The 13,255-nt window shown below is 39.6% G+C and overlaps 1 protein-coding gene across 1 annotated transcript; it reads left to right on the forward strand.

Annotated features, from left to right (window-relative positions):
- Window positions 1–2,921: 2,921 nt before the first annotated feature.
- On the forward strand, window positions 2,922–5,965 carry LOC114468857 (myosin-3-like). The gene is made up of 2 exons (XM_028455979.1): window positions 2,922–3,568; window positions 3,898–5,965. Exons 1-2 carry the CDS (start codon window positions 3,559–3,561, stop codon window positions 5,760–5,762), a joined length of 1,875 nt encoding a protein of 624 aa, XP_028311780.1. The 5' UTR covers window positions 2,922–3,558; the 3' UTR covers window positions 5,763–5,965.
- The last annotated feature ends 7,290 nt before the right edge of the window (window positions 5,966–13,255 follow it).

Genomic DNA, 13,255 nt, shown 5'->3' on the forward strand with positions numbered 1-13,255 from the left:
CACTAAACTATAAACAACCATACAATGAAGACACGGACAATGACAACAACAAAAAACTTAGCCTGTTGCACACTGGAGGGAACAACCCAGCCTCTCAGCAAGGTGACGTGGGCTGATCCCTGGACAGACTGACAGTGAAGACTGGGCATAAAACAAAACACACCACAACATTAAAAAAAAACAGAACCAAAAGTGGGTTAAAACCACCATAAATACAAATGTATTAAAAACAGCCGATCTCGTGGAGCTGGATATAATAGAGTCCTAGGGCTGGAATGATTCAACTCCAGCAGCACCAATATGGCAAAGCAAAACAGCAGGTCTGATGGGAGATGCAGACGGTTTTAATAGAGCTTAATTGAGCCTGAAGACAAAAACTTTAAAATTAAATCCCACTACCTCTGGCCATTATTTCATACATAAGGTCCACATCATCATGACATCATCATCCGGGACATTTGCGTTAGCAATGCTCTCCACCATTTTAAGAGGGGTTTACATTTACCTGATAACAGCTATTTACACTATTTACCACAGACAACATGAAGGTTTTACAATGTTGTACGAATATTTCAGCAGATTAGAGCCAAAGGCCAAGTAGCAATAAAAAGGGAAGTTACATCTGGTTGGTTTGGAATATTGTCCGTACCAAACACCTCAAGGTTCATGGAAAAATGACCCGACAACAAGGCCAGATCTCCAGTGGCCTGCTATTTACGAGTACTGACGTCTACACAATGGAGAAGATGAGGACTTACAAAAGCTTGGATGTATACATTTTCTTCAAGGTAGATTTATGTATTTTATTTATTTATTTATTTATTCAGTTTATTTCCGACATGGTTACATTCACTTTTTTTTTTTTTTTTTTTTTTCTTTTTTTGTACATGCCGAAAAAGGAGACGAGAGAAGCAGTTTGCTTATCCGGGTCCCGTCCCCTGTTTTACCATCGCAAATTTACATGGGTTTACATGTCTCTCTGGTCAAACATTCTTGATTTCTTCTGAACGTCCATCTGTAGTCAGTGTTGTCCTCTCTATCTTTGTTTGTATTGGCCTTGTTCCCTGCCAGACGTTGTTAGCATTCCTCCAGTTCAAGAATAGTTCCTCTTTCGAAGGTGTTTGGAAGGTTTTTCCCTTTTCATCCACAATGTCACCTTGTTTTGTCTCTACATCAAGGGTAATCCAGCTGTTGTTAGTTCCATTGGCAGTGTTGTATCCTCCACTGTCTGATGATGGGATCAGATCCAACTTGTATAAACACATCACTACATCCCAGTTCACAAGCAAGGCAGTATTTTAATGTAATATATCTTAGTTCATAAGCGTGTTTCTAACTGCTGTTGTTAGTTTTATTGGCAGTGTTGTATTTTCCACTGTTAGATTTAACTTGTATAAACACATTATTATATCCCAGCTCATAAGCAAGGCAGTAATTTCATTGTATAGAAAAAAAAAAAACGTGTTTCTAACTGCACATATGACAATAAACACTTTGAATTTAAATTTAATGTAATCCTTACTCACCCCCCCACCTAGCAAATGAAATGAATAAATGACAGACCTTTTTTACTCTTGGTTTCACATTTAAATCGGTCTCCGTAAAATAATCACAGTCTGAGTTTTATTTCCAGTGTTTATATAGATCTGGGTCCATATCCATGATTACCATCAGTAGTGTTGTTGTTTAGTTGGATCCTTCGTATTTTCCCAAGTTGTCCATCGTTTTGACGAGAACTGGTTTTCCGTCCTCTTCTTCCTGGATGTAAATCCTGCAGTTCATGTGGTATGTGTTTTTGTGTCTATATAGGCCTGTGTCATCATGATAATTGGCTCATTACACAATGTGGGTATGCTAGGTTAGCGCCGCTAATAATATAATACAGTCTAAATTCAAACATAAATGGGTATATGATGCACATTTGTTTATTTTAATATACTTGCAGTTCATATACAAATCGACGCATTGCATATTTGTTCATTTCACATTGCTTGTCTTCAAGTTAGACATACTAACCATAAACATTTCAGTCATTACTGTATAAATTACAATTTAAATGTAGGCTAATTCATAATCAATGTCATAAAATCAGTCAGGAAGAAATTAGATCCCCAAAATACACAACCTACCATTAAAAAAAAGTCTACTGCAAACTTATGACTGCTTTGATTTTGGGCTCCATTTAGTTCTATCTACGTTTGTACGCCTCAGTGCTTGGATCCAGAATTTTTGCTTCTGGCCTTTTTCTGTTGGCATTCTGTAAAAGGTCATCATTTCCTTCAGCCAGGCGTGGTTATGACAGCCAAATACTACGCAGGATTTGGGCATTATACGATAAAAATCTGTCAGACTGCAAAATCTCCACCGTGATATCAGCGGTAAATAGCGGTTGTCAGGCAAATGTTTACCACTTTTAAAAAGGTGGAGCGCATTGCTAAGTCAAGTGTTGACGTCACGTAAAAAGATGTATAATGTAACTCAAAACTTAATTTATCACGGGAGCAGCCGCCAGAGAACAAGCAAGCCTACCTCGGAGATGATGATAAACTTGTGCCGAGCCAGAAAGGAGCAGAGAGGCCGCCACATACATACTACGTTAAATGAGCATCCGTGTGTACCAGTGATCGGAGAAGGAGGCGGAAACTATGCTCACTTTTGGAGCACTGCAGGACTTCCAGCAGGTGCCGGAAAAACTCGCACCGCACAATTTGCTGCAGCCTTACGTCAATGAGCCACGCCACTGCATCCACTAAGCGGGAACTGCAGACCAGGTGGTCTCAATTACAAGCAACTCAATTACAGTAACGCAAGTACTTGTAATCTGTTACTTTTACCTAGCTTGATGACGTCACCAGGATGACATCACAGCACCTTAAGCTTTAGAAAAAAGTAGTGCGCCTTTGCCTTTTATCTGAGTTTACTTAAAAGCTGCACCCTTCAGATACATTGGCATTTTGGACGGTAACGCTCCTTGCCTTGGTTGCCAACTGCCGTAAAACTACACAAAATAATAATAAGAAGAAGTACATTGGCAATAGAGATCAGGAAGAGACACTTTACTCAACACAGGTCATTAAACTTACAATCGGCTACTATTTTCTACAACGACAGAGATGGATCCAACCAAAGAGCAAACTGCGACTTCTAGTGGAACTGAGACCTATCGCGGTGAGGTGAACCCTCGAACACGGGAAATTGTTGAGAGGATTAGGTCCAAAATAAGTCTTAAACTGTCTTTGAAAAAGGGATGTGCTTTACAAGCCCAATATGAAGAACAGGATGACAGTATCCAGCATGAGAAGAGGGAGAAGCTCACTTCAGAATACAAAGATGGACAAAAAAGGACAAAGCTGGAAAATGATTATCAGAATCTCAGCAAAGAATTGTTGCATCTCCAAGAACAGTTGGGTGTTGCAAAAATCAGCCTGTTAACACAAGCTACAGAAGAAAAAAGACTTAAAGACGTGAACTTAAAACTTCAGGAGCGTATAGAAGTTTTGGAGTTTGAACGTGAAGAGCAAAACAATTCACTTGTTGCTCGGATGGACAAAATGAAAGATGAGAAGGATTTTGAGATTCAAACTCACAAGAATAGATTAAATGATCTTCAGAATGAAGTGGAGAAAAACAAAGAAGATTCTCTGGAACATTGCCAGAGAATTGAAGATTTGGAATCGGAGCTTGGAGGACAAAAAGAGGAACTAAAATCAGCATGGGAAGAAATTGCAAAATCTCAGTATGAGCGCGAAACAGCAAAAAGATTTTTTGCCTCCACGCTGAAAATCTGTTTCTCAGACATTCAGGAGCTAGAAGAGAAAAATAATGTTTTAGTTGAACATAACAAATCACTTGTTGCTCAGATGGACAAAACTAAAGATGAAAATGATTTTGAGATTCAAACTCACAAGAATAGATTTCATGATCTTCAGAATGAAGTGGAGAAAAACAAAGAAGAGTCTCTGGAACATTGCCAGAGAATTGAAGATTTGGAATCGGAGCTTGGAGGACAAAAAGAGGAACTAAAATCAGCATGGGAAGAAATTGCAAAATCTCAGTATGAGCGCGAAACAGCAAAAAGATTTTTTGCCTCCACGCTGAAAATCTGTTTCTCAGACATTCAGGAGCTAGAAGAGAAAAATAATGTTTTAGTTGAACATAACAAATCACTTGTTGCTCAGATAGACAAAACTAAAGATGAAAATGATTTTGAGATTCAAACTCACAAGAATAGATTTCATGATCTTCAGAATGAAGTGGAGAAAAACAAAAAAGAGTCTCTGGAACATTGCCAGAGAATTGAACATTTGGAATCGGAGCATGAAGGACAAAAAGAGGAACTAAAATCAGCATGGGAAGAAAATGCAAAATCTCAGTATGAGCGCGAAACAGCTAAAATATTGTTTGCCTCCACGCTGAAAACCTGTTTCTCAGACATTCAGGAGCTACAAGAGAAAAATAATGTTTTAGTTGAACATTACAAATCACTTGTTGCTCAGATAGACAAAACTAAAGATGAAAATGATTTTGAGATTCAATCTCACAAGAATAGATTTCATGATCTTCAGAATGAAGTGGAGAAAAACAAAGAAGAGTCTCTGGAACATTGCCAGAGAATTGAAGATTTGGAATCGGAGCTGGAAGGAAAAAAAGAGGAACTAAAATCAGCATGGGAAGAAAATGCAAAATCTCAGTATGAGCGCGAAACAGCAAAAACATTTTTTGCCTCCACGCTGAAAATCTGTTTCTCAGACATTCAGGAGCTACAAGAGAAAAATAATGTTTTAGTTGAACATAACAAATCACTTGTTGCTCAGATAGACAAAACTAAAGATGAAAATGATTTTGAGATTCAATCTCACAAGAATAGATTTCATGATCTTCAGAATGAAGTGGAGAAAAACAAAGAAGAGTCTCTGGAACATTGCCAGAGAATTGAACATTTGGAATCGGAGCTTGAAGGACAAAAAGAGGAACTAAAATCAGCATGGGAAGAAAATGCAAAATCTCAGTATGAGCGCGAAACAGCAAAAATATTGTTTGCCTCCACGCTGAAAATCTGTTTCTCAGACATTCAGGAGCTACAAGAGAAAAATAATGTTTTAGTTGAACATAACAAATCACTTGTTGCTCAGATAGACAAAACTAAAGATGAAAATGATTTTGAGATTCAATCTCACAAGAATAGATTTCATGATCTTCAGAATGAAGTGGAGAAAAACAAAGAAGAGTCTCTGGAACATTGCCAGAGAATTGAACATTTGGAATCGGAGCTTGAAGGACAAAAAGAGGAACTAAAATCAGCATGGGAAGAAAATGCAAAATCTCAGTATGAGCGCGAAACAGCAAAAATCATCTATACCTCCTCGCTGACAAACTCCTCAAACATTCAGGAGCTGCAAAAGGAAAATAATGTTTTAACTGAACAAAACAAATCATTTGTTCCTCAAATTGAGAAAATGAGAGATCAAATACATGAAAAAGATTCTGAGATTCAAAGTCACAAGACTGAATTAAATATTCGTCTGAGTGAAATGGAGAAATTGAAAGAACAGTCTCTTAATTATTGCCAGAAAATGAAAGAATTTGAGTTAGAGCTTGAAGAAAAAGAAGAGGAATTAAAATCAGCATTGGAACAAAATTCCGAACATCAGGAACAGATCAAATCATTGCAAAGAAAGCTGCGCTCTACGAGTGAAAATTATTTAGTTTTAATCAACGAAACAATGAACCTTTTGAAAAAGGATAGAGGAAATGAACAATGAAAAGGATTCTTGTATTTAAAATCTCAAGATTGTATTGGATGATTTTTTGGAGAAATCTGAGAAAACCAAAGAGGAGTCTCTGAAATATTGCCAGAAAATTAAAGATTTGAAATTGGAGCTTGAAGGGAAGAAAGGAACTAAAATCTACATCGAAACAAAATGCAGAATCACAGGTCCAGCTCCACGAAAAGGACAGAAAATACACACATCCATGAGTGAAAGATATGATGTGAAAACTCAGCAGCTAAAAGATAAAAACGTTTTAATCCAACAAAACAATTCACTTGCTGCTTGGATGGAGGAAATTAAAAATGAGAGGGATTTTGAGATTCAAAGTCGCAAGATTGTATTAAATAATCTTTGGGGAAAAATTGGAGAAAACCAAAGAAAAGTCATTAAAATATTGCTCGAAAATAAAGAAGTCAGAATTGGAGAAATGAAAATCTGCATTGGTACAATAGGTAGAATTTGGGATCAAAGCATGATGAGCTTCACCAATGAAATCCTTTATTGACGAACTGAGCAGCTACTAAAGGATAATGATGTTTTAATCCAACAGTACAATTCATTTGTAGCTCAGATGGGTGAAATGGAAAGTCACACGTGTGAAAAGGATTTGGAGATTAAAAGTCTTAAGGACAAATTGAGTGATCTTCAGACTGGAATGAAGGAACACACCAATCCCTTTTGTCCTGAAAACGCCATGAAGAACCCTGATAACGAGTTGGTGAAACCTCGCCAGGAAATGAATGGACTGGAAGGAGAAAAGACCAAACTAGAAATCATTTTAGTAGAAGGTGAAGATGCAGAAACGGATGTTCTTTCGGTTGAACCATTGGAGCTACAGACTGGGATCAGTTCTGCTGATGGGGAGAAGACAGGAGGCTTTTGTGGACAAACTGTATTTTCACACCGTGTTGGCATCGCAGCAGCTTGTATAACAGCTTCCACACTAGCATTAGCATTCATGGTGGTAAAAGGACGTCCCAGTTTCCTTTTCTCAAGCAACATGATTTAAACCAGGGGTATTCAACTCCAGTCCTTGAGGGCCAGATTCCTGAGACTTTAAATGTTTTTCTGCTCCAAAACACCTGGTTGAAACCTGCAGATACATGATAACGAGCTATTCATTTGATTCAGGTGTGTTGGAGCAGGGACACATCTAAAAGTCTCAGGAATCCCTTGAGGACTAGAGTTGAATACCCCAGTTTTATGCCATGCCATATGACATGCCATTAAAGTTCTGTCTAATTTTTTCTAAATCCGTCTCTCACTTGGCCAGCAGCATGAACCATGTGAGAGGCCATCAGGAGCTCTAGTCACTAATGAGCTCCTGAGCTTTTTATGAGAGAACTTGTAGGGACACATCAGGGCATATCACTTCTGAGGAAAACTGGCAGTCGACAATCGAAACATGTCAGGAGATAGAATTTGCATGTTCCCATGCTACGTGGGTTTCCTCCGGGTACTCCGGCCTCCTCCCACAATCCAAAAAAGTGAGTTAGGTTTATTGGAGTCTCTAAATTAGTGTGAGTGGTGGTGTGTCTGTGTGTTGCCCTGCGATGGACTGGCGCTCTACCCCTGCCTAATGCCCATTGAGAGTTGGATAGGCACCAGCAGACCCCTGCGACCCTGAAAACTGGAACAAGCGGGTCAGAAAATGGATGGATGAATGGATGTATTGAGAGTGAAACAATTGCGTAAATTAGGAGAAATTAAGTGTTTCATGTTTTACTACATTGGAAAAATAAATCATTACTTTTTACAAAATCATGTTGATTTGTCATTTGTTCCCACAAAAAAACTCATTTTTTGAGAAAACGATTCCTATTTTGCTTGTAGAAGGTCGATTTGAATCGTTTCTCCTTTTTATAGCTGTCATCTGATATTATTTGATTAGCTATTATTTGAGTAGCTTCTGTTCTGGTGATGTGGTGTCATGGAGGTGGTGATGGAATGCTGTGCTGCCATGCTGCTGCTGCATGAAGGTGCCATCATGTCCTACTCTTCTTCTTCTTCAAGACCCCCCTCATGATCTGAGGTTGATATTGCTAGAAAGAAAATAGTATAAGAAGCAATTGTTTAAGACAAATATTTGTGTGGTCATATTAAATCAGATAACTCCCACGATTTATTTTAAACTTTAAAGTGTATTTTAAAACGTTTAACTAAATAAGTTCCTACTTTTATGTAGAGAGGTCTGCTGTTGGTGCTGCTGATATTGTTGTGGTGGTCCAAAACACTTCAACAAAGCACCTCAAGGAAGAAAAAAAAAAGAGCACAATGTATTTGGTTGGCTTGCATAAAGTAAAGTAAATAAATGTGCATGTTACACAAACACTAAACATTTGAGATATGTATGGAATAATTAATGAACATTCATTTGCAGTAACATTTTATTTAATTTAACATTTAGGTTATAGCACAACATTTATGGATGTATCAGTTTTACCATTTGACAACAAACACTTTATTCTGGGAGAAAATATCATTGGCAGCAAAGGACTAACTTATCGTGTCTATGAATGTACAGTATGTACACAGCCATTGGCAACAAGACTTATGTGTAAGCAAAGCTGGACTATTTTTTCACATAAAGCTGTTAAAATTGGTATAAAGTAAGAATAAATGTATGTTCTAAGTTTGTCATGCCACAGAAGTTTGTTGTTAACCACACTGTCAAATTTGAATGATTAATAAATACATATAAACACACTTTATGAATGTGTTTAGAAGTAAATGGCTGAATTCACTTTACACAGACTTAAATGTGCAGTTAGCTTTTCTGGTGCTGGGTGGATGACTGGGAGTTTGGGACAAAGTGCCTGGGACAAACTGGGACAAACTTTTTTATAATGTAACACACATATCTTACACATTCTCACTTACCACTATCACGTTTTTTCTTTTCATCCTCTTCTTGTTTTTTTCTTCTTTTCATGAGCCCTGTGGGATATGTCCGCTTCATTTTATCAGTGTGTGTTTGACAACATCAGTTGATGCAGGGACTGGTAGTAGTGGGGCCCCATTAGGGAGGTTCCCGACTTAATACTGTAATGTGTCCGGGGGGTTTCAAGTTGTGTCACTGATATCTGCCGTCTGTCGGGGCCCATACTAGCAACTAGCCAGTGACTACTCAGAAAGGGCCCCGTGCAGGGGATTTTTGATGCGCTGTTGCTGCAGCGTCTCAAAGCAGTTTCGTTATTTTGTCGTTGAAATTGACTGTCATCTGTCCCTTGGGGGCCCCCTTCAGCTCGGGGCCTTAGACAATTGCTTGTGTTGCCTGCCCTGTTGCAACGCCTCTGATTGTAAGGACGTGATTCGAGCTGTTATCACAATTTTACAGGCTTTAAAGGAGGTTGTAGTAAGCTGTAGACCAGGGTTGCCCAATCCTGGTCCTCGAGGGCCACTATCCAGCATGTTTTAGATGTTTCCCTCTTCCAACACACCTGATTCAAATGATCACAATCGTTATCAGTCTTCTGCAGAACTTGTTTATGAGTTGATGATTTGAATCAGGTGTGTTGGAAGAGGGAAACATCTAAAACATGCTGGATTTACGATTATTTATTTATCTTTATGGTTGTGTCTCTTATTATACAGTTAGATTTTTTGTGCAGCCACTGGAACATTAGCACAAAACCTTTGTGAGACTCTATGGAATGAGACTGTCCTGAGTTTACAATGTGTCTGTTGCCATTTTATTTACACAGCCTGCTCTGTGCTTAGAATTGATTTAAGTCATTGCAATTTTGTTCTGCTCAGGTAAGGGTGTGAGATCTGACAATATTAGATCATTAAGGATTAAAACATGATGACGATCTCCCAAATCACGGAGATCATAGAACCGTCTGTAGTGCACATTTTAACCTTGCGGTGCCGTGTGTGCGTCATGTCTGTGATCCATACACAGCACATCCAATGTTTTTTTTTTTTGCTAAATCACACCATTTGCTAGTCAGCATTTCAGCATTACAGACACAGAGGAATTATTAAGCACTAAAACAGTGCTGAAGTATGCTCCGCTCCCCCTCACCCCAGTCCATGGAGCGTTAAGCCTAGTATAAGGTTCAGTGTCAGGACCTACGCCAGGGGCATGCCGTCAACTTGACCCGGAGGTTGGCCCTTGTACTTCTGCGTGGAGGGAATGCCTCGCTATGCGATTGGCCGCCCTGCCGCTAGGAGGTTGTGGCTGTGTGTTGTTATAAATGAACATTAAAAAGCCTTTGTTTATCTTCTGGTCACAGAATTGTTTTTTTTTTTAAGCGTCTTAAAATGTAATTTATTTCTGTATTATTACTTACCTACTGTACCTAACAAGTCTGTTTTGTTGGACACAAACATTAAAACAACGGTTTCAAAACGTGCACTTGATTTTTATAAAACAAACATAGGTAACTCGTAAACACAATATAAACATGTATCAAGCAGACTGTCGATTACTTCGGTCAACAGTCTAGCCGGGGGTGAGGGGACCCAGACCCCGCCTTAGAGCGTAGAGAGAGCAGCAAGGTAACCGGGTCCACGGTCCCGGGAAGTGGGGAGTTGGAAGCAGGACAGCACTGTAAAGATCGCTTTAAGACAAGGCAGTAGTAGCGATAAAAACAGTAAACACACACATTTTGTCTGTGATTGACTCCGTTTGGTGGTGTTTCACGTGCTGCAACCATAAAAGGAAATAATAAAACTCTGGCACTTTTAGTCCGTCTCTGTTCTCTCTTTGACTCAATCTACTGTAGAAACAACTCTCGTATCACTCAGCAAAAAGTGAAAACATGGCTGTGTGACTGGAAAAGGCAATGATCAGGGCTGAGGTTTGGAGCTGACCAATCACAGCCCTTGCTGACTACGTGTCAAGCCGTCGACTTGATGGGTAGTCAGGATTTTTGGGAGGCGCACGTAAGGTTACAGGGTAAATTAGGCTTTAGTGGTGCTGCTTCCGCCGTGCTAGCGACTGTCAGAGACTCAGTGCAGATGTCTGTCTGTCTGTTGAACTCCATCAGTTCTAACTGTTGAAGCACTGAGAGATGTTTGAGGAAACACTGCATGTATTTCTCTTCTGTAACTAACTGTTGCTCTGCAGCAGAGAGCTGCTGCTGCGGCTCATGGGGCTCATGGGGGTTTCCACATTCTTAAAGGGACAATGTCCTGAATGTGATTTACTTTAAAAACTACTTTCAGCAACTCAGAGCTGCCCTGAAAGAAGCAACACAACAGAATTTAATCACACATTTCAGCCTTGATGAAGAAAAAAGTAAAAAAGTCACTTCTGACTTTTTCCTTCATCAAGGCTGAAATGTATGATTAAATTCTGCATATTGTGCTGCTAGTGATTAATAAAAGGGTCTTAGTGACATTTTTCTCCACTGACTTTGACCCATTATTGTTTTTATTGTAAAACTATTAAAAAAAAATAAATAAATAAAAATGAATGGAGTTTATATTGCCTATAGCCATTTTAAGGAAAAATATAGAGATACGAATATTGGTCCTTAATACCCAGGCCTAATGTAACCAAAGCAGAAACGTTTTATCTTGTAAAGGATATGATTGTCCAAACTGTGTGAAATGAGGGGTTCACATACTGTTTAAAGTAGGATTTTATTAACGTGAGTGTTACCTCAAAAACAAATAGAAATCACTAGACTGTTTGTACTTGTTAGTATTCCAGCTGCAGCATTCTGAATTAACTGGATGCTTTTTGAGTTACTGTGACATCTTGACAATAAAGAGTTACAATAATCTAGTCTAGATGTAACAAATGCATTTGTTTTTCAGCATCACCCTGGGCCAAGATATTCTCAAACCTGTCAAGTATCCCGTTTTGGCCGGGAAACTCCCGTATTTTACCCCTCTTTCATGCCATCTTCCCGTTGTGGTGGCAAAATTGATTAATTATGTATACTCATATATTTGCTCTTTGATCTCATTCAACTTAATAACCCAATTTGTAACTTTCCACGCCTGTCTGATGTCTTTTCCTCTTCCTCCAAAGTCAGTGGGCCCATACTCCCATAATACAGCTTCTCTAAAGGAATGTCAGTTGGCCTCAGTTTAATCTCCAAGGCCAGAGCACGTTCAAACCCACCCCAGGCATCACATACACACACACACACACACACACACACATACATACACACTCACTCACACACATCTAACTTTCACCCCGACATCGGAGGTGTGACCTCCGGCAGACTGACCTCCCCCCCGGTCTCTTCTTTGTTGTCTGTGGAAGGGGGGAGGTGGGACAGTGGGGTATAAATGTGTGTGAAAGGAACATTTGGCCCCTTCTTCGCGCCCTCTCCCCTGGCCAGAGGAGACCACTGCTTTGTCTATCCCGCTTTGTACCTTTTTATTTAGTTTAGATTAAATCATTTTTTATTACTTCATCATCTCTCCTGTCTGGTCTTCATCATTTATCACCACAGAGTGTGTTTTCAAGTCAAAGACGAGGTAACCGTAAATTTCACCGTAACAATTGGCGTCACGAACAGGATCCATCTTCTGCTCTGAGGGGCTTCTACCGCGGACCGGTACCGGAGAGCGGACGCGCTTAAAACCCCAAAGCCAGCTTTTAATGGTATGGGACTCCGAGTCTACCCCGCGGTGGTCTGCCTCTTGACAGAGACTGGATCACGAACCATCGGTTGATCCTCAACACCAATTCGGACTACTAAGGTAAAGCTGCCTTTAAATATATATATATATATATATATATATATATTCGCTCTGTGTTGATAGACAGATAACCAGTCGAGTATTGTATTGAATTTCAGCATTCTGGAGGTTCTCTCCTCCTTCAGCTTTTCTGTGCTTTGACGCAGTGAAAAGACTGTAATGAGAAAGGCTCAAATGGTTGAAGTTCTTTGCTTTTTAAGACTATAAGTTCCCTATACTTTCCTCCAGGCTCCGGTTATTTTTGTTCAGGCATCTAGGACGGCTGGTCATTATTTACTTTGATTTTGTTCAGGCACCTCCACGGACAGCCTGTGAGGTCCTGACCATAGAATAGACAGGCAACCAAAGTTTCCGAAACACCCCGGTGCCATGAAACGAGTTCTCCTATGTACCGATATAAAAATAGATTAAAACCAAACCTAATCCAATAAACTGTAATGAAGACTACAGGGAGTAAAACACTAATAATGGGGATCAAACAGACAGATGAAGATATCAGTGTCACGGGCATGTGTTGGTGCAGACCCAAATGCAGGGACGGAGGCGAAGCTCAGGTGCATTTTACTGTAGTCACAGGCATGGTCAGTCCAGGGAGGCAAACGAGAAACACAACAAAAAGTAAAACCAAGAACCAAAGTCACAGCCAGAAGCAAGTAGCAATGTCCCAGCACTGAAGTGACCCCAAGCCTCCACATTTATACTAATCAGCTAATCCATTGCAGCTGGAGGCCAATCAGCAGGAGAAAGCTGCTGGAAGGGTGTCCACGATCTCCTGCCTGCCCTCCAAAATAAAACCCCATCGTGACAATCAGTGA

The sequence above is a fragment of the Gouania willdenowi genome, chromosome 8 (genome assembly GCF_900634775.1).
Source record: "Gouania willdenowi chromosome 8, fGouWil2.1, whole genome shotgun sequence".
Lineage (NCBI taxonomy): Eukaryota > Metazoa > Chordata > Actinopteri > Blenniiformes > Gobiesocidae > Gouania > Gouania willdenowi.